Consider the following 22,169-nt stretch of genomic DNA (forward strand, 5'->3'; position numbering starts at 1 on the left):
TACACGTGAACGAATGCTAGAGCACCCAAAAATTTACGTAAGGCTACATCTCCGCAATGGTTTGGTGTATTGACACCAAACTTGGTGTGTGTTATAACAAGCATGACCTGAGGCTACCTGCACAGTTTCATAGCAGTACCACCTAGTGGTCAGGAGATATGAAAAATGGCTATTTTTGTCATATCTTCTGAATGATTTGGCCAAAAATCACAAGATTTGGTGGAGCATGCTAAGTCAAACCATACCCAATTTTCCTATATCAGCCATTTTAGGTCATTTTGAATTTTGTCGTAAAATGCTATATTTTATGAACGCATTGTTATAATTCGCTTTGTGTCTATGAGTGCCTGATGGATCAAAAATGTTTGTAGCAGCAGCACCTTGTGGTCAAAAGTTATAAAAGAAATTTGCAAAAATGCTAATAACTTTTAAATGTATTAGCCTATTGTAATAAAACTGGTCTCAATATATTCTTTGGGTCATGCCGATACCAATTTTGCTATAGTCAACTGAACCTCCTGTCCACCATTTTGATTTGTTGAAAACATACTTTGATTTGATTTGTGTTGAAAACATACCTACTTCACCAAATTTGGCTCAGATCATCTTCAGACCATGCTGACAAAAAGTTATGGATTTTGTGTCAATATGCAAAACTGTTATAGTTTAACGCATCAACAAATTTGCTGAAATCATGCCAAATAGCATCTGAGGCTGTATCTCTGCAAAGCTTTGGCATATTGACACCAAACTTTGAGTGTGCTGTTGTCACCTCACACTGACCACGCCACATCAGTTTGGTAACCGTGCCACCCACTGGTCAAAAGTAACAAACCATTCATTAACCATTAATAATAACATTTCCAAAAACATTAATAACATTTAATTAAATTGTAATTATAATTAAACTGGTATCAAAATATTCTTTTTGTCATGCGAGAACACAGATACAATTTTTGCGATTGTCGGTTAAACTTCCTGTCCACCATTTTGATTTATGTCGAAAACTCCATGTCTGTTTTTTTTTTTTACCCAAAATTTAGTCAGATCATCTTCAGACTGTTCTGACAAAAAGTTATGGATTTCATGCCGATAGACTAAACTGTATTCATACAGCACCGCAAAAAATGAGGCATGATGCCAAAATGACTCTTAGGCTGTATTACTGCAAAGTTTTGACGCCAAACTTTATTTGTGCCATTGTCACCTCACACTGACCAGACCACATCTATTTTGTAACAGCAGCACCTACTGGTCAACAGTGATACATTTTTCAGTCATATTAACAGTGACTATATTTGATTTTTTTTTTTGTTTTTTTGTTTTGTTTTGTTTTTTGACATTTTGCATAAAAATCATAAATACATTTTTAATTGCTCGTTGATGCAGCTGGACTGATGACTTATCTTGTCACCTTTGTGCTTGGCCTCTTCATTGCTGCTTACAGCTATATTTGTAATTGTTTTTCATATCTAATGCTCTACCTTCAGTCTATTCTGACCTCTTGTGCCATATATATATATATATATATATATATATATATATATATATATATATATATATATACACATTCTCTATTGCAGGCAGTATGACATTGATAAATGTGATAAAAAAATAAACAGATTCAGTGTTTTACCTTTGTTAATGCTGATTTATTGGTATTTGGCAAACTGTACTGCGTCCTCTAGTGGACACTATGGAGAATGAAATACCCACTATGCCATATCGTGGAGCATGCATGTCCACCTGGTAAGGAGCACCAAAATAACTAGGCAAACGTACACTGATTTAAATAAGCTATGCCAGTGACACTCCGGACAGCTAAAAAAGCTTAGCGGAAATGGGGAACCCAACCAACATTTAGCCAAGCTGGTAACACAACTATATACTCAAACTGTTATGTTCCTAAAGACAATACACCAAGTTCATATGATTCTTTAGGGTCTTAATGAAAAGTCTCTAATATACTTTGGTTAAAAATTCTCAATAGTAGTGTAAAAAAAAACAGCCTTTTACCTTGTCAAAATCTGCTATGCAAAAACTCCACGAGCTCTGCTTGCCCCGCCCCTCTTTGGGATTATGAGACGTAATGTTTACTTTAGCCGCATCTAGCCACGTTTAGCCGCAGCGGCGAAACTTGCCAACAAGCAAATTATTAAGAAAGGCCATTACAAAGTGGCATAAAAAACATTTATACTCACTTCTGCTGTGGGTGCAGCTGTATCAGGAATGATTTGCAACATAGAGCATTTACTTTGGGTGCTGTGAAGTGACTTTTACAATCAAGACGAGTAAGTCTGATTCATATGAAATATTGTTTGCATTATCAAGTTTTTTCTAACCAATATTAACCAAATCTTCTTACATTAATAATCAAAACACAACACACAAAAAAACAGACAATGGCAACTTATATTTTTCATTAGTAATTCTTTTAATGTTTGAAAACATTATTTATAATGCTTTTTTGTTGCGTTTTTTTTTTTTTATATAATTTGTTCGCTACTGTGTTTCTAGTCTGCCCATTTCCTGGAAAAAATAAATAAAAAATCAAACTATGTAATGAATAAAACAATTTGGTAACACTTTCTATGAAGCCCGTATTTATAATACATTATAAGGGTATTCTTAAGGCATTATAATGAAAGCATAATGCATTATAAAAAACCTTATAATATGTTATATCATCTCATGAGTATTCATAAGAACAGTTTTAATGTATTTTAATTTTTAATTATTTGTGGTTATAGGTTTTAAGAGTATTATTACCTCCTCGTAGTTATAGTGTATTATAAGTCTCATATCTTGCCATGTTACGCATGCCACTTTACTTAAAGCATACAAAGACCACATATAAGTAATTATAATAATATTTCCCAAAGAACCCTAAGATCATGCATCAGATCAGATGAATGTGTAATATGACACATTTGTATTATCAGTTTAATTATTTTGATGGTACCCTTTAGACAGCTTTTGATAAGTAACTCTGCAACTCCATGTCAGCTAGCAGTAATTATTATTATTAGTATGCTAAATATGCTAACACTAAATTTTGATGTTTCCCCCAAAGACAAACTCTTATATTATATTATAAGTAACTTTGCAAGTACATGAACCTTCTACCTAGCCTAACCTTAACCTAAGTCTACTAATACTCTAAGGAGTGTTAGTTGACATGTAGTTGGAAAGTTTAAGCTTATAGTAAATGGACTAAGGGGACCATCAAAATAAAACGTAAGAAAATGTAAAAAAAAAAAAAAAAAAAAATGTAATATGATATAGTCCATTATAAATTAAGTAGATTTAATATGGCGTCCATTGTGTGTTATAAATAATCATAATCTTATAATTTATAACCTCAAATACTCAAGTATTATAATCGTTGTTATGAATATTCATGAGATGATATGACATATTATAAGGTTTTTATAATGCATTATGCATTCATTATAATGCCTTAGAAATACCCTTTTAATAAATAGGGGCTTCTTAGAAAGTGTTACCAACAATTTTTATGATAACCCGAAGTTTATTGGTGGTTGGCTGTTGTGTGACAGCAGTTTAACCTATTACACAAACTCGTATGCTTATTATGAGCTTGAATTCAGTTATTTATTAGTCAGTAATTGTTGACACTGTTCTTTCCATCTTGAATAATGTGATGCTTCCATAACGCGTTTGTGCCTGCACAACCAGAGAGGCGTCGGCCCTGCCTGATTGTAAAGCGAAACGTGATTGGTTATAGCAAGAATGTGCGATGATTGGTCAACGAAGTGAGACTGTTATCTGATTGGCTTGAGTAGACTGTAAGGGGATTTTTACAGCAAAAACCCAAGGACCAGATATGATGAACAAAAACCAGGAGTCAAAGATTCAATCAATCAAAGTCATGTTTACTGAAGAAAATAGTTTGCAGTTTCATCAGCAGAAGTCAGCTTCAACACTCTCGATGGAGTTCGTAGGCCGCTCTGCGTACATGTTCAAAACACCAGTAATTATACTCTAACAGAGGTTGCTAATTACGTCAATGCATAGGTTAGGAAGATCCTGATTGGTCAAAAACTTAGATAACTGTAAAATTTTCCACATATGGTAGACAAATCAAAGCTATCAACAAGTGATTACACAGGCGACAAAGATCAGAGGTCAGACACGACAGGCTGTCTCCAGAAGCCCGTTTATGACCCGCAACATCAACAAATGGCAAGAACCTCCTCAGGATGGTCTTTCCGCCGTCACGCCTGATATTAAAGACAGAGGCTGACACACACACACACAAATTCACACATAGAGACCTTATCTATCTTCAAGGTTGCCTAGCCAGGCAAGACTCTTTATCAATGTGGCTTGATACACGCACACCTAACAGTTAGCCTCTTGGAAAAATGGAATCAAATCAACAGGATTTCACTAATACAAGTCTAAGGGATATCAAGAACATATGTCAGATGTCCCAAATCACAGATGTCTTGGTCACAGTTGCTCACGCAATCAGGAGGGTCATCCTGACCTCCTGAAGTGTGATCTCGGTCCCTGAGAAAAGAGAACTTCAACAGACAGAAAACACATTTGGCACACACTTTAATATTTTCTATAAGGCATCTATTCTAGTCACTCAAAATCAACAACTTATAGGCCCGGTTTCCCAGACAGGGCTTAGACTAAGCCAGGATTAGACCATAGTTCAATTAGGACATTTAAGTAATTTTTATAAACATGCTTAGAAAAAAACATTACTGGTGTGCATTTTGAGACAAAACAAAGGCACTGATATATTTTACAATCAATCAGTGCAATTTTATTTCAGTTGAAACACCTCAGACTTACATTTTAGTCTAGGACTAGGCTTAAGCCTTGTCTGCGAAACCGGGCCATAATGTTTAAGAGTTACCCAGGTAAAAAAAAAGTGCACTAAAATGCACTTTATTTAAGTATACTTAGTACACTTTTCAGTAATGTACTAAAAGTGCTCTATTTTCGCACACTAATTTTGTACTTGATGTACTAAAAGATAGTATTAAGTATATGTTAAGATAAACTTAATACCATCTAAGTGTACTCAACTGTGCTATTTTGAGACACCCTGAAATTGAACTAAAATGTGCTTTTAACATACTATATCTGTATTTTAAAAAATATATTTAGTTAAAACTAGAAATACACTTGAACCCTATTTTTAAACATTTATAAATATATTTAAGACTAATTTAAAGTAAAATAGTAATATATTAAAAGAATATTCAAAATGTGAAAAAAGTGTGCTAAAATACACTTTAAGTACACTTAGTGCACTTTCCTAATGTACTTAAAGTGCTCTATTTTCGGGCACTAATTTTGTACTCTATATACTAAAAGTTATTCTTAAGTACTCCTTAAGATAAACTTAAGATCATCTAAGTGTACTCAACTGTGCTATTTTGAGACACCATGAAGATGAACTAAAATGTGCTTTTAACATACTATCTCAGCATTTCCAAAAATGTATTTTGTTACCACTTATAATACATTTGAAACATATTTCATAAACCTTTAAATATACTAATTATACATAAAAAATAAACTTACTGATTATTTAAAATACAATAATAATATATAACAAATGTATACAAGGCGTATTTATAATGTATTGCCCACATGTTTTTTATTAATAAAAAATACACTTATTAATTATTTAAAATACATGAATAATATATAAAAAATGTATACAAAGCGTATTTATAATGTATTGCCCAAATATTTTTATTAATAAAAAATACACTTGATGATTATTTAAAATACATGAATAATATATGACAAATGTATACAAAGCGTATTTATAATGTATTGCCCAAATATTTTTATTAATAAAAAATACACTTGATTATTTAAAATACATGAATAATATATGACAAATGTATACAAAGCGTATTTATAATGTATTGCCCAAATATTTTTATTAATAAAAAATACACTTGATGATTATTTAAAATACATGAATAATATATAATAAATGTATACAAAGCGTATTTATAATGTATTGCCCAAATATTTTTATTAATAAAAAATACACTTGATGATTATTTAAAATACATGAATAATATATAATAAATGTATACAAAGCGTATTTATAATGTATTGCCCAAATATTTTTATTAATAAAAAATACACTTGATTATTTAAAATACATGAATAATATATGACAAATGTATACAAAGCGTATTTATAATGTATTGCCCAAATATTTTTATTAATAAAAAATACACTTGATGATTATTTAAAATACATGAATAATATATAATAAATGTATACAAAGCGTATTTATAATGTATTGCCCAAATATTTTTATTAATAAAAAATACACTTGATGATTATTTAAAATACATGAATAATATATAATAAATGTATACATAGCGTATTTATAATGTATTTTTTATTAATAAAAATATGTGGGCAAGACATTATAATTACGCTTTGAATAAATTTATTATATATAATTGATATATTTTAATTAATTAATAAGTGTATTATAATGAATAAAAATGTATGGGCAATACATTATAAATACGTTGTCACGAAACGTGTAGGAAAGCAAAAAATAACGTCTTCAATAAAAAGTCTTCAATAAATCCTCAGGCAGAGTAACAATAGACAGGAATGGCTGGAGAAGACGCGCACACAATGAAGGAACATAGGTGTAACGCTTGTAGCCGGACAAAGAAACAAGGAAATCAAACAAACTTATAAAGGGGAGATAATTACAACAACAGGTGGAGAAGATCACACTAATGAGCAGGAAGACCAAAAAAGGGCATGGGAGAAACCAAACAGACAGTCCAATGGGGGAAACACTGGGAAAAACCAAGACAAACAGTTCAAGGGCGTGACATACACTTTGTATACACTTATCATATATTATTCATGTATTTTAAATAATTAAGAAGTGTATTTTTTATTATTAAACATATGTGGGCAATACATTATAAATATGCTTTGTATACATTTATTATATATTATTCATGTATTTTAAATAATCAACAAGTGTATTTTTTTTGTAATAAAAATATGTGGGAAATACATTATAAATACGCCTTGCATACATTTGTTATATATTTATGTATTTTAAATAATCAACAAGTGTATTTTTTATTGATAAAAATATCTGGGCAATACATTATAAATACGCTTTGTATACATTTGTTATATATTATTCATGTATTTTAAATAATCAGTAAGTTTATTTTTTATGTATAATTAGTATATTTAAAGGTTTATGAAATATGTTTCAATCCTATTAGAAGTGGTAACAAAATACATTTTTTGGAAATGCTGAGATAGTATGTTAAAAGCACATTTTAGTTCATCTTCATGGTGTCTCAAAATAGCACAGTTGAGTACACTTAGATGATCTTAAGTTTATCTTAACATATACTTAAGAATAACTTTTAGTATATAGAGTACAAAATTAGTGGCCGAAAATAGAGCACTTTAAGTACATTAGAGAAGTGCACTAAGTGTACTTAAATTGTATTTTAGCACACTTTTTTCACACTTTGTATATTCTTTTAATATATTATTGCTATACTTTAAATTAGTCATAAATATGTTTATAAATGTTCAAAAGTAGGGTTCAAGTGTATTTCTAGTTGTAACTAAATATATTTTTTTAAATACAGATATAGTATGTTAAAAGCACATTTTAGTTCAATTTCAGGGTGTCTCAAAATAGCACAGTTGAGTACACTTAGACGGTATTAAGTTTATCTTAACATATACTTAATACTATTTTTTAGTACAATAAGTACAAAATTAGTGTGCGAAAATAGAGCACTTTTAGTACATTACTGAAAAGTGTACTAAGTATACTTAAATAAAGTGTATTTTAGTGCACTTTTTTTAACCTGGGAGAATTACCACACTCAAAATCAGTTTAAGTGTTAGTGCTAATAATGCATTCATATTAAGTGTACTTAAGTACAACTTTTGGGAAAATGTACTTCTACTACAATACATTACTAATAGATTTTTAATAAAATAAATTTAATGTAAACTTAAAATTACCACACTCAAAATCAATTTAAGTGTTAGTGATAATAATGCATTCACATTAAGTGTACTTAAGTACAACTTTTGGGAAAATGTACTTCTACTACAGTACATTACTAATAGATTTTTAATAAAATCAATTTAATGTAAACTTAAAATTACCACACTCAAAATCAATTTAAGTGTTAGTGATAATAATGCATTCATATTAAGTGTACTTAAGTACAACTTTTGGGAAAATGTACTTCTACTACAGTACATTACTAATAGATTTTTAATAAAATCAATTTAATGTAAACTTAAAATTACCACACTCAAAATCAATTTAAGTGTTAGTGATAATAATGCATTCATATTAAGTGTACTTAAGTACAACTTTTGGGAAAATGTACTTCTACTACAATACATTACTAATAGATTTTTTATATATTAACTTATTTTAAACTCAAGATTAGTATGTAAACAGTGTACTAAAAATCAACTAATGTTTAAAGCATTTAAAGCACACTTTTGAAAAACACACTAATAAAACTCTTTTGGATGTTTTTTCTGTAGTGTACTTTATTGTAGTACACTAAAAAATTATTTAAGTATTACTGGTATTTAGTATACTTTTGTCAAGTGTACTAAAGTCCTACTGAAGTATAAACATACTTTTAATTAGTAAATTTATAGTGTATAACCATCAACTTTTATTTAACACAAAAAAAACCCAATGTACTAAAAATGTATTTGCGGGTATTTAAGTGTATTTTAATTGCATTTAATTATATTTTTTTTTTCACCTGGGTAAACACTGATTATCATCTACTAAAAATCTATAAAAATTAATAAGGATATTAATTTTATATAGGCCATGATGTCTTCCAACTTCCACTCCTTCAAGACAGTAGATTGTCAGCTTTTTGACGCTAAAAATGTTTCAAAAAACACATGCAAGCAGTGATACACAAAATGCACAGCTACTGATCCACAAATGAATGCCAGGCAAAGTTGTGTTTCTGACATAAAAAAGATATTTGTGAATGTTTTTATTTGCAAATCTCTTTGCAAATATCATTTTTTTGTGTGAAGTTAATTCATCTTTGAGATTTATTTGTGGATCTTAATCTATTTATTTGGAATTATGCTATGATTCTACCCCCATAGAAATGATTTTAACCATTTGATGTGGACAATCACTGGTGTATTTAGAATTCACTAATTAAAACGTGCCTTTGCTCTATGTCTGGTGCAGAGCCAGAAATAGACGCGCTCAGTGCTTTTAGCCTATATCACAACAAATCAGTGTTTTCAAAAAACTGCCCTGGCATAATCACAATTATAATCATCTTCTTCTTCATCATCAATCATCATCATCACTGCTCTCCTCTTCTGCTTCATTTTGTGTCACTGCACTTCCAAAAACCGGGGCTCCTTTGTCTGGCCATGTGAAATTATCATCTGCAGAAATAAATACATGATGAAAACACCTCACTGCCAATATCAATGCTGACAGCAACAGTATAATATACTAGCATTTTTATAATACAAATTTATATTAATAATGCCAATAAAGTCAGACACAGTAAAAAAAAAAAACATTTTGAAAGGCTCATGAAACAGGAATTTTTTCTGCAGTGTTTGAACTCTGTTACAAGCTTTAGACAACAGGACAACTGTTAGGAAAATACATCATTATGAAATGCATAAATGAACAAGTCTAAAGTTTATAATTCACTTTTCAGGTTATGGAATTAAAGTAATTTGATTTTCTTTTCCAAAAAAATATGCTATGTGTAGGTCTTTAACAACAAACACTAGAAGACCCTATGATGTGCGTAAGGACAGCAGTTTGAAAAGCCAGACAAAGACAGCGTTAACAGTATTTACATTATGCAATACAAATACTATTTATTATCAAAAGAGAAATAGGCTTACTAGCACATAATAAATAAAGTGTTACAGTGTTCTGAAGGAATAAAAAAATAAACCAAAATGTAAAAGCCAAAAAAAAAAAAAAAAAAAAAATTTCTCTCTTGTGCTTTGGTTCAGGTGACAGAATGACAAACCTAGAAGACATACTATGTAATGGTATATTTGAAACTGAAAATGCTTAAATGATTGCTCAGTCCTACAAGACAACTCAGTAGAAAGTCTTGCGAACTGGACGGCACACGTTAATATGAGAAATCAAATAAATGACCTTCAAGCTGCTTCTGTTTGATGAATCAGACTGGTAAAGTGGGAAACACTGGTGAACACAGCACTCACCTTTTTTACCAAATGTAAAATCACTTGAACTAATTGCCGATTCTGCGAATGAAAACCCACCCGCAGATGCAAATCCAAAAGACAGACCTGCTGGAGGAAAGAAAACACACGTCAACAACATTTAGCAGGCAAATGATGGTTTCTCATACAAAAACTGCCATGTGCCGCCAAGATCACGATTCAGATTGTGATTGTGTGTTGTAAATAAGATCATGATATGATATCTTGGGAATATTACCCATTCCCACTATACAGATGAATGCATACTAAACAGACGAAACCTTCTTTTAATGTCAAATTAAAAAACAAAATTAATTAATTAGTGTATATTCATAATATGGTACAATAAGCTGGAAAGTGTGGGAGAGATCCCTGCTCCTACTTGTTTTACTGTTTCACTGCTATGCCAAAGCATCAAAACAAGAATGTCAAGAAAAGTTATCCTCCAAACGAGTAAGAAAATCTTTCTTCTGCTCAGGTGTGCAGGCATTTGTTTTAATCAATTTAGCAAACTCCTCATTTATGTGAGCATTTGTAAAATACCAGAATGATCAGTATTTAGTATATGAACACTAGGGTATCCCCCTCTCATCAGCAAAAGACTTCCCACATTTGACTTGTAGTTAGACCAAGTTCAAAATGTAAACTATTCAATATGCAAATTGAGTTACTCAGCCTGTAGGCTACACAACAGAAAGTCACTCAGATTAGAGTTTATCTTGAAAATGTCTTTACTGTGCAATTATCACATTTATCACTAGAGTGCACAAATGCAGAATACTCTTTGTTATTAACTCAATATATAACATCCTGCACAATAAGACTATGAACGTGATGAATGTACTCATTCAGAAAGTAAAGAAACTATCTAGAAACTATCTGGAACACACCTGTACCAGCTAATCATAATCTTTAGGACTATTTGAAAACTGCAGGCAGGTGTGTTTGGAGCAGGGTTGGACTGCTGTAATCTAAACAAAGAGTTACAGTTTTATTTGTAAACTATCAGTCACAGAACATAACTTACTTGTTGGTGTGCTGAAAGGAGTCCCAATTGATGACTGGCTGGTCACTGCTGGTCCAGAGGTTTTCAATCTTGACACACCCGTTTCCTCATCTTTTGAATTTAGATTTATGACACAAGATTCTTCTTTTGATGGTGAAGGGCTTCCAAAGGACTGCACAGAGTCTGACCCAAAGACAAACTTAGGAGGAGGGACCACAGTCTTGGTGCTTTGAGAAACAAGCTTTGCCCCAGATGCCCTATCCATTTTACATTCTTTTGTGGTTTCCTCAAGTACAACAACTGCAGCCTTGCCACAAAGTGGGTCTTCGGTGGAGTAAGGTACTCCTGCAGAAAACGGCTTGAGTAGAGTGTCTTTTTTCTGTGCAGTCTTTGCCTCTTGGAAACTGAAGGCCTTAGGTTTACCAGTAATGAGAAACTGATCTGAGTAATTTGGGACTGCCTCTTTTTCTTTCTCTTTGTGAAACTCAGCAATAGTTCTGTCTGATGATTTTGTCTCCACTTTTGCAATCCCAAACTTGAATCCGCAAACAGGTGCCGGCATAGAAAATGAAAAGCATGAACTGCTTGATAACTTTTCAGCCTTAGTTGTAGAGGACTCAAACTTGACACCTTCTGAGGATGCTTCTTCTTTACTTGTACCAAACTGAGAAGTAGGGCCTGAACTGAAATTGGCTTTAAATCCTGTCACAGCAGGTTGACTGTCGAAACTGAAGGTAAAAGAGGAACTGGATGGTGCAACAGAGGTCTTATTTTTCATATTTGGGTTTTCTGCAGAAGATGTCATGGCAGCATTCTTCGATCCAATCCTTGAAGAAGCTGGTATCTGGTATTTAGCCTTTGAGCTGACATCAGCGCTGGCAGTGTTCTTAGCGGAGTCTCCAGAAAGTCGAAAAGAAAACCCTTTGGCAGGAGCAGATGGTGATTCGGCCTGAATTGTTTTCTTCTCAGCCTGAGCTCCAAAGCCAGATGTCGTCATGGCAGCATTCTTCGATCCAATCCTTGAAGAAGCTGGTATCTGGTATTTAGCCTTTGAGCTGACATCAGCGCTGGCAGTGTTCTTAGCGGAGTCTCCAGAAAGTCGAAAAGAAAACCCTTTGGCAGGAGGAGACACATGGGCAGGGCTTTTGAGTTCCTCTACAGGTTTCACCTTTGCTTTAGAAGGAGCTGCACTGCTGCAGGCCACACATACCGCAGACGTAGGAGCGTTTCTTACACAGCACTTGTCACAATCCCATTCACCCTCCTTCTTGGAAAACTGAGCACCAAAACCATTGTTAAATGGGACCGCTGGAGCTGTTGACACTTTTTCATGTTGTGGTGCTTCAGCCTGAATTGTCTGAACGAGACAAGAGAGTCTGAACTGAGACTGAGACAAACTTCTCTTCTTCTCCAGACTCACCTTATGAGACTCCACAGTCTCTCTCAGCTGCTGAACATCTTTCTCTCTCTGCTGGATTCTCTGCTGGAACGTCTTCTGTGTCTCCTTCAGCTGCTTCTGCAGGACAAACGGATGATAGTGAATGTCACAGAAAACTACTAGCACTAAATCATCATGTTGTGAAGTCCACCTAAATGGTCCATAAATGTATCCACTGATGGCTGAAGGTTTCCTGAGTTCAGTCTTTTCAGTGTGCAATGTAATTCAATTCCAGTGGTGTTAAAAAGTACCTGAAAACCATGCTTGAGTAAAAATACTGATACCTTACATCAGAAAATACTTATTACAAATTACAAGTCACCAATTCTAATCTATTTTAAGTAAAAGTCTTAGGCCTGGTTTTACAGACAGGGCTTAGACTAAGCTAGTATTAGGCCATAGTTCAATTAACGTAATTTTTCTAAACATGCCTTAAAAAACATTACTGGTCTGCATCTTGAGACAAAACAAAGCCACTGATATGTTTTAAGATTGAGATTTATATGTAATCTGAAAGCTGATTAAGTAAGTTTTTCCATGATGTATGGTTTGTTAGAATATTTGGCCAAGATGCAACTATTTGAAATTCTGGAGTCTGACAGTGCAAAAAAAATTAAATATTCAGAAAATGGCTTTTAAAGTTGTTCAAATGAAGTTCTTAGCAATGCATATTACTAATCAAAAATTAAGTTTTGATGTATTTATCGTAGGAAAAAAAAAAAAAAGAAAAAAAAAAAAAAACTTAATGGAACATGATCTTTACTTTAGTGACAGCTGCTTGTTCAACAGCCAAGGCATTGCAAGTATCATACATAAACTAAATGTAAACTGAGGTTTAGCCTACGCTGTGGACCCAGGGCCATAGACATGATTTTTTTTTTTTTTTCAGGGGTGGCTAAAGTTAGATTTCATCTTCTGCTGAACTCATTCTTCTCTATTTTCCCATCACATCTCAGATTGGAAGACATTTATTTTCAATCAAATTAAGGATTAAGTAAAGTCCCTCACAGTAGTAAGATCAATCAGTGCAAGTTTCTTTCATATGAAACAGCTCAGACTTACATTTTAGTATGGGACTATAGGCTTAAGCCTTGTCTGTGAAACTGGGGGTATATGTGTTAGTGTTTTAGTTAATAAAACTTTTGTTCACAAATATATGAGTTTGGTTTCTGTGGTCACTTCTTGCAAACAAAGTCCTTTTAATGAGCCGATCTTGCTACATGCTCTAGTGCATGAGTACTGTAAGAAAGTTATTTTCTGTGGCCATGAAAATAACATTTCTTAAAGTTGATATGAAATTACACTGAATGTTTGCTGAAACATTAATTCTGCTAATTTTCTCTTATAATAGTTTTGGTTTAGTCATGCCATGGTTTCCTATGTATTTAGATTTTGACCGTTGACCTAAACAGAAATTTACAATTGCCTTTACAATCTTAGTACACTTGAGTCAATGCAAGGGTTACATTTCCTGCTCCACCTAAAGCTGGACTTTAGTCTGTTACTAACCTGACATTACATTGATAACACTGATAAAACATAATCTAGTAGACCCGGTCATTTAGTAAATCAGAATAAAACCTATATCATGATAATTATGTAGTAAATTCAAAGATAATCCATTCAAGACAACAAGTTATCAATGAAAAATCTGAAAGCAAAAATACACACACTAGGTGCTTAACTGGCAAAAGTTTACATATTTTGGGAACAGATGGTAATTTGCATGAAAGACTCAACATAATTTGGAAAAAAGCACACCATCTAATAAAGTTTTATTACCTTTTACTGACTGACCATTATACCAGCCACACCAAGACATTTCAGATGATAACATGACTGTAAATATATCACTTGCAGTCATGTAGAACATTGTTTTACTATTGACCATTCTGAGTGAGCTAGCCTTACAATGTGAACAGATTAATCCAGTACAGCAGGGCAGTAAAGTTTACTAATCTGAAATGATAACCAATGGCTGTAGGTTCAAAGACATACTGTAGAGCTTCACACTGACAATGCTTTTGCTGTGTGGCAAAGCTGCATCTCTACACAGAAAATAAATTAACCATTGGATCACTCCATTGTTTCTGTCATTAACTGCCATCAATTTTCATTTAAAGTTTTACTGACATCTATTACAACCTTTATTTTCATGAAATCTGATTTACATAAGAAGGGGCTTCAGATTTACATCCAAATGTTGATGAATATATATATATATAGAACACAAGCCAAAGTGAATCTATAAACAAGTCAAATCATCTGGATTCAATTATTTGTCAGTGCATTTAAATTGTGACTAAGGGAAGAATATATTTTCTCAAATAACCGGTGAATAGTTCACGCGATTATTTTGTTGCTTAAATCCCATTTTACAAATGCTTGTGTTGATAAAGATTTACAGTGCATTTTCAGCAAACAGACTTGGCAGTAAAACTCTTCTTCCAGCTGCTGTTCATTTCTGCTGTCGTAAATGCTGGAAGCTGTTAATATGGATAACAATATAAACAGATGAAACAGGGCAGCAATATTTCATGAGTGTCTAGTTTTAAATACCTGTTTCTCTGTCCTCTGTGCTGCAGCTGATACAATGTCATGGTTTTCATGTGTATACATACACAGCACACTCAGACATTTCTGGTCAGTGCGACAGAAAACCTCATGTTTCTGGCAGATCATCTCCTGCAGTCGTTCAGTGGCATCAGTCAAACGGTGCCTCTTTCCTTTAAACCAACTATCATGTTGTTGAAGGTGATTCTGACAGTAAGACTTCAGACACACCAGACAGGACTTCACCGCTTTGTATTTTCTTCCAGTACAGACGTCACACTCCACATCTCCATCTCCAGCGTAACAGTCAGCAGGAAGTTTGGTCTTCTTCAGTTTCTCCACCAGTTCAGCCACCATGCTGTTTCTAGCTAAAGCAGGTCTTGGATCGAAGGTCTGTCTGCACTGAGGGCATCTGTAGACTCTCTTCTGATCCTCCTGATCACAGCAGCCTGTAATACAGCTCTTACAGTAACTGTGTCCACAAGGAATGGTCACTGGATCCTTCAGGAGATCCAGACACACTGGACAGCTGAACTCATCCTGTGAAAATCTGGCTTCTGCCATTTTACTGAATCAATAGAGAGACACAAGAACACAACCGTTCAACCACACTTCAGTTTCTCTTTCCCTGGACTCAGGTGATTTCTGTTTCCTTTTACCGTGTTTAAGTGACGTGTTTAAAACAGGTGTGTCTGCAAATCCGTAAAGATTTGATACTGTTCTTAGAGCCACACCTGGCTGTTAATAAGTAAACAAAAATACCTTGACTAGTTGATTCAGGTGTGTTTAATTAGAGAGCAAACCAAAATCTTTGGGATAGCTCTCCTGAACTAGAAATGGGGAACCCTGATAAAGATGCGTCTACTACAGTAATGTTCAAACCTGACCATGGACTACCATGAGGTCTGCTAGAGCGCACTTCTATCTTCTATGGGGTCGCTGAATGCTTGAATCTGATTGGCTGACGAACGTTCTAATGGTGTGCATTATTTTCAGGGAAATGCACGGCGAATGTAGTTCCAGGCAGCTCTTGACCACATCACGTCTATATCACTTCGCCACACGATTTCCGTTATTTCAAAGGTCCTTATAGCCCAAAACAGCACAATAACCAAAACCCACAATGACACTGGCAAAATAAATGAACACAGTAAACAACAGAATTAAATTAAATCCATGTTTTTGCCACAAAATTACATTTTATTATGTATGGAAAGCACATACTCTATTTCTCCCACTCTCTCCCTCACAGATGCATACATGGTCTTGAAGAAAAATTAACTTAAAGTTTCACTATTAGTAGAGAGGATACTACTAATCACTTTTGAGAGACGCACAGACTTGAGGTAATTTATGAGCTTAACCTCTCTCTCCCTCTCTCTTGCCATCTGTCTGTCTGTCTAAACTTCATTATTAACTGCATTAGTTTGCTATCAACAGCTCAAGCGTCGTTACTAGGTCTAAAATGACATTTTGGAACTAGCAACGAAGGGTTGGATGAGCTGCGTAAGAAATTAATCCTACTCGAAATAGCATTGTAAGGTCAAAAAACGGACGAATGTCTCAAATATATCATCTGATCGATGTCTTGAGGTGTGGTAACTAGTATAAGGGGAATAATTGACTTTGGCCCGTTGAATTCTACGAAAATAATGCACATCCGCGGTGGTGATGCGGCCACGACGTGAACCTTGGGTGTGCATTATTTTCATAGAATTCAACAGTCCGTCGTCAATTATTCCTTACTTGTAAACTTCTGCTGAAGCTCTCTTTATATGTGCTATATATAGGTGGACACTCTTGAGACTCCTCTACTGCTTTGTTCTTATCAGAAACTGAGAAAAATAATAATTGCAACATTGTAAATAATGATAACGGCATGAACATTCAGTTTCATATTATTTAACAACATGTTTAAATGCGGAGCCATAATCCCAGGAGAGTACCTGCATAGTTGTACATTTAAATGCTGACAGCTAAACACTATCATAATGTGTTTAGGCTAACGTTAGCTAGCTAGCTTCTCTTCAAGGACATCTTCAAGGACATCTTAATCGTATTCGTGATCATCAGTAACTTGCCTTCATAGTCATGAACACATTTTTTAAATCTTGTAATATTTTAAAGCCTTTATTATTTTTCAACTATACAGCTGTGCAAATTAATTCACTTCAAAGATTCACTTTTCTTTCATAAAGACAACATGGGAAAAAACTTACATTTTTAAAGATGAAAATGACATAAAATGGCCCATATAACTCTTTGGCTGCAGCTGCCATTTCAACTCCATAGTTTTTTCAAGATGTCTTGCTTTTTGATTTAATATTAAATTACTAGTATAATAATAGTTCACGAGTTCGCCCTTACATCTAATCTGCTTGAGCGAGCATTAAGCATATTTTGGCGTGCTGTCCGGGGGAAGGGTTCCGGGCCGGAATACAGGCCGGAACCAGAGAACTCCCCCTGCTAGTGTAGGATCGAAACAGATTAGAAGTGGGTAGTAGGGGTGGAGGAGGGATGCCAAGAAACTATCGCTGGATGGAGATAAGACGGCTGGTAATATATATAGAGGATGCGCTGATTGAATGATTGGTTAAACAGGTTGCACCTGTGCCGAATGGGTTGATTATCTGATCGTGCTCCTCCTGAACCTTGTTTAATCAAACATCATTTCACGAGTTCGCCCTTACATCTAATCTGCTTGAGCGAGCATTAAGCATATTTTGGCGTGCTGTCCGGGGGAAGGGTTCCGGGCCGGAATACAGGCCGGAACCAGAGAACTCCCCAAAGAAGCTTTTATGCATAGGACAGCTGCCACAAAGCAAGAAATTTAGGTAGCCCCCCCCAAAATATGCGTAGAACTAAATTTATGTAAGGAAAAGGAGGAGAGTGCCAATTATTATTATTTTTTTTTTTTTTTTTTTTTTTTTATTTATAAACGATTCGATGGTCGGATGTGGCCCCCTAGCTGCGACCGAAGGGAGCCGCGACTCTGCTGCACCGGGAGGGAAAGCCCACCCGTCGTCGAGTACGCAGCGTAACTCGAGCGACGGATAGGGGGCTCACACTGCGACCGAAGGGAGCCACGACTCTGCTGCACCGGAAGGAGGGGGCCTAGTCCGACCCTGAAATGGGCAAAATATGAGGCGATTGGTGGAGGGACCCTCACTGCTTCCGAAGGGAGCTTCGGCTCTGCTGCACCGGAAGGGAGGGTCTCCCTTGCGAGGTGCCTCGGATGGAGGGCTCCCACTGTGACCGAAGGGAGCCGTGACTCTGCTGCACCGGCGGGGAGAGCCCGTCCGCTGTATAGTACGCAGCGTAACTCGGCTGACAGACGGAGGGCTCACGCTGCGACCGAAGGGAGCCGCGGCCCTGCTGCACCGGAAGAGAGAGAGCCCCGTCCGACGCTGGATAGGCAATAAAATAGGCGATTGATGGAGGGACCCTCTTCCGAAGGGAGCTGCGGCTCTGCTGCACCGGAAGAGCGAGTCCCCCTTGCGAGGCACGTCGGATGGAGGGCTCCCACTGCAACCGAAGGGAGCCGCGACTCTGCTGCACCGGCAGGGAGAGCACATCCGCCGTCGAGTAGGCAGCGTAACCCGAATGACAGACGGAGGGCTCACGCCGTGACCGAAGGGAGCCGCGGCCCTGCTGCACCGGAAGGGGGAGCCCCGTCCGATGCTGGATAGGCAATAAAATAGGCGATTGATGGAGGGACTCTCACTTCTTCCGAAGGGAGCTGCGGCTCTGCTGCACCGGAAGGGAGAGACCCCCTTGCGAGGCGACGAGCGTCGGATGAGGGGTTCCCACTGCGACCGAAGGGAGCCACGACTCTGCTGCACCAGCAGGGAGAGCACATCCGCCGTCGAGTAGGCAGCGTAACCCGAATGACAGACGGAGGGCTCACGCCGTGACCGAAGGGAGCCGCGGCCCTGCTGCACCGGAAGGGGGAGCCCCGTCCGATGCTAAATAAGAAATTGAATTTGACGGCTGGTGGTGACAATGATTAAATTTAACATACAACGGGGTGGTTGGAGTCGATGACAAATTGAGGATACAGTGCAGATTTAGCTTGCGTGTCCCCAAATTGAAAGTAATAAAAGGGGTGTGATAAAGTTAAATTAGAGAAAGGAGGTTAAATGTCAATGTAGTAGCCTTTCGTAGTAAATCTGATGCCGTTGAATTTAGACGTTATTGTGGTTTCCGAAAATCTCCAAGCCAAAGAAATTGCTTGGAGGATAAAAGTCGGGTGACGTGTCAAGGAGCGGTTTCAAGGGATGAGTTATGGGAATATGAGTTGCGAATAGTGAGGTACTGGGGTTGGCGATTGGCCCGCCTCCAGATCCAGTGCTCTGAATTTTTTTGCAAGAATCTGGAACTTGATGATATTAGGCCCAGGGGGTGGTTCCAGAGCGACAGCATTCAGTGGAGTAAGTAGTGGGACTGCTGTGAATAATACCAAGGTTTAGATTGAAAAGAAGGATCAGAATGAAGATAGGGCGGTGCCATAACAGTTTGTGGAGGCAGCCTCACGCATGGATTAGCCCCTGGTTACTGATAGGGAAAAGGAGTAGCAGGAGGGTAAGAGTAAGAGGTCTTGAGCGGCCAGCGGAGGCAGCTTCACTCTAGCGTCTGCTGCAGGAGATAGAAGGAAAGGCATGGGAAATATAGGAGAAAAAGCCATGATAGCGTGCAGTGTGAGGAGTGGCCGAGTCTGGGGCGCGGCCTAGGCTTGCTGATGACCTGCTTCATCCTGATGCTTAAGAGCCAGAACTTGACCTGGAGAAAGACAACATTATTTTGAATGAAGTAGAAAGCTGTGAGGGAGAGGAGCATGGGCCGCAATTGTCAGGGAGGTAGCCTCATACTTAAATAGGGCTAGTGTCTGCTATGGGAGCTGGATGCCGCTGAAAAGAAAGAGGTTATTAGTAACAGGAGGAAAAGTCTGAGATGTGTGGGCCTAAGTTGCAAACACAGACAGCCTCATGCCTCCTTCATTGGGAAGCGAGTACGGTTTGAGACATCTTGAAGAGCCTGTGTAGCCTGCACAGCAAGTGAAAGCGGCCTCGCACTAGCGTCTGCTATGGGAGCTGTAGGCCACTGAAAAGGAAAAGGGATTAGAAGTAACGGGAGGAAAACACTGAGATGTTAAGGCTTGTTGCAAGCGGAAGCAACTTCGCTTTTGTTTCGGCTGCTGTAGCTGTAGGTCACTGAAGCTTGAGATGTGCGGAAGAAAATGCTGGAGAGTCTGTGCAGCCTTTACAGCTTGCGGAGGCAGCCTTATGTTTGTTTTCGCCGTTTTAGCTTTGGGTCACGGGAAAGGGGAGTGGTTTGTGGTGCTATGATACATACCGATGTTTTACTTCTTCAAAGAGCAAACATTTCTTCTAAAACGTTGTCGGCTTTGGGTCATCATAGATACTGTGTCTATTAATTCTGAACATGGGTGCTTATAATCAAGTACATTATTTACCGTTCTGTCTATTTGTGCTGGCTGTGCGTTATGACTTTTTTTTTTATTTTTTATTATTATTATTATTATTATTATTATTATTATTATTAAAATATTGTGTATAGTACGAGCTCTCCTTCGCATTATTAACGTGACAGTGTGAATGTACGTTGAATAATGCGCCCAGGAATAAACATGACAAAAATCATAATACAATTTGTTAAGCTTATTTCTTAAATTTATGCATCGACAGGAGAAGTATAATTTATTATTTGGAAAAATGTGCATTTGAATATAAATGCTGTAATAATTTAACGGAGTAAATTGAGAAAACACGCTCAAATTGACCAGAGTTTGAAAACAGAAACCAGCTGGCGCTATTGAGCATATTATTTTGCAGCGGTCAGCAGCCTGAATGAACATATATATTACAAACTAGTAAAACGTGTCTTTGTTGATAACAACACTTTGAAAAACAGAAAAGGTAAGAGGCATTATTTTAAACGAGGGCATACGACAGGAGCAGACCTGTAGCGGAACAAACTTTACCTTGAGATTGTGTGTGTGTGTGTGTGTGTGAAAAAAGTCTAAATACCGGTAGGTTGCTATAGTTGAACTCAACAAAAATATTAATGGTTGCCTTATGATGCGCCTTAGTTGTTAGTTTGCCACTTCAAAATTGTTAATTTAAGAACACAGTTTAACGTATTTTCTATAATCTGTATCTTATTTATCTCGGAGTACAATGTGTAATTTAAAAACCAAGCTACAATACTGAAACATCACGCACAGAAAAGTTTAATTTCATTTGTGTTCTGGTTACGAAATGACATGAACAAATTATGCATCGCATTGTTTATCGGCTTTTAGCAACAACTGACTGCCTTTAGCGGCTTAACAAGTGGTGTAGTAATGCCTGGAGAAGTGGCCATATGCTTCATTTATGAATTTCGTTTTTAACTTTCTATTTGAACGCATTACTGGATCCTTGGACTAAAATGTTTACAGGGGTTCGCTGGTTTAAGAAACGTTTGATCGTAAAAATCTTACTAGTTTTCTTTGTAAGGTGTTGTTTTTGTAGTGATTCAAATGACTAGGGAGCGGGCGTATTAGGCGAAATCATCAAATACATTTCAAAGCAAGCCGGCGCCACGGTCCTGGCTGCATTATCACTGTCTTTAGCGAATATTTACATTTATTCACATATGACTGGATGTGGTAGACTGTCATGATTTTGGCTAATGCGGAACACTAACGTTACTGAATAATGCACATCAAAAGGGATTTTAAATAGTGGGTATACGCCGTATACCGTCCACTAAACTTACCTAAAAATAATTAACAACACGGCCCGTCTCTCGCTAGCGACTGCTACGAGAGCTGGTGGTCTGACTACATGAAGCGCTGCTGCCGGAAAAGGCAGCGGTGAATAGTTGAACCAA

At 36.2% G+C, this 22,169-nt stretch overlaps 1 protein-coding gene across 1 annotated transcript; it reads right to left on the minus strand.

The window, feature by feature from the left end:
* Window positions 1-11,196: 11,196 nt before the first annotated feature.
* Window positions 11,197-15,839, minus strand: LOC141283310 (uncharacterized). Its single transcript, XM_073816594.1, has 3 exons — window positions 15,282-15,839; window positions 11,306-12,800; window positions 11,197-11,249 (listed from the first exon to the last, which is right to left on the minus strand). Exons 1-3 carry the CDS (start codon window positions 15,837-15,839, stop codon window positions 11,197-11,199), a joined length of 2,106 nt encoding a protein of 701 aa, XP_073672695.1.
* Window positions 15,840-22,169: the final 6,330 nt, after the last annotated feature.

The sequence above is a fragment of the Garra rufa genome, chromosome 13 (assembly GCF_049309525.1).
Source record: "Garra rufa chromosome 13, GarRuf1.0, whole genome shotgun sequence".
Lineage (NCBI taxonomy): Eukaryota > Metazoa > Chordata > Actinopteri > Cypriniformes > Cyprinidae > Garra > Garra rufa.

Excerpts from the sequence above, each read along its gene's own strand:
- LOC141283310 (XM_073816594.1), bottom strand. The coding sequence starts at position 15,839 with ATGGCAGAAGCCAGATTTTCACAGGATGAGTTCAGCTGTCCAGTGTGT. Across the intron at positions 12,801-15,281 it reads CACAGAGGACAGAGAAACAG|AAGCAGCTGAAGGAGACACA; the intron begins GTATTTAAAACT and ends TTTGTCCTGCAG. Across the intron at positions 11,250-11,305 it reads TCCTTTCAGCACACCAACAA|ATTACAGCAGTCCAACCCTG; the intron begins GTAAGTTATGTT and ends CTCTTTGTTTAG.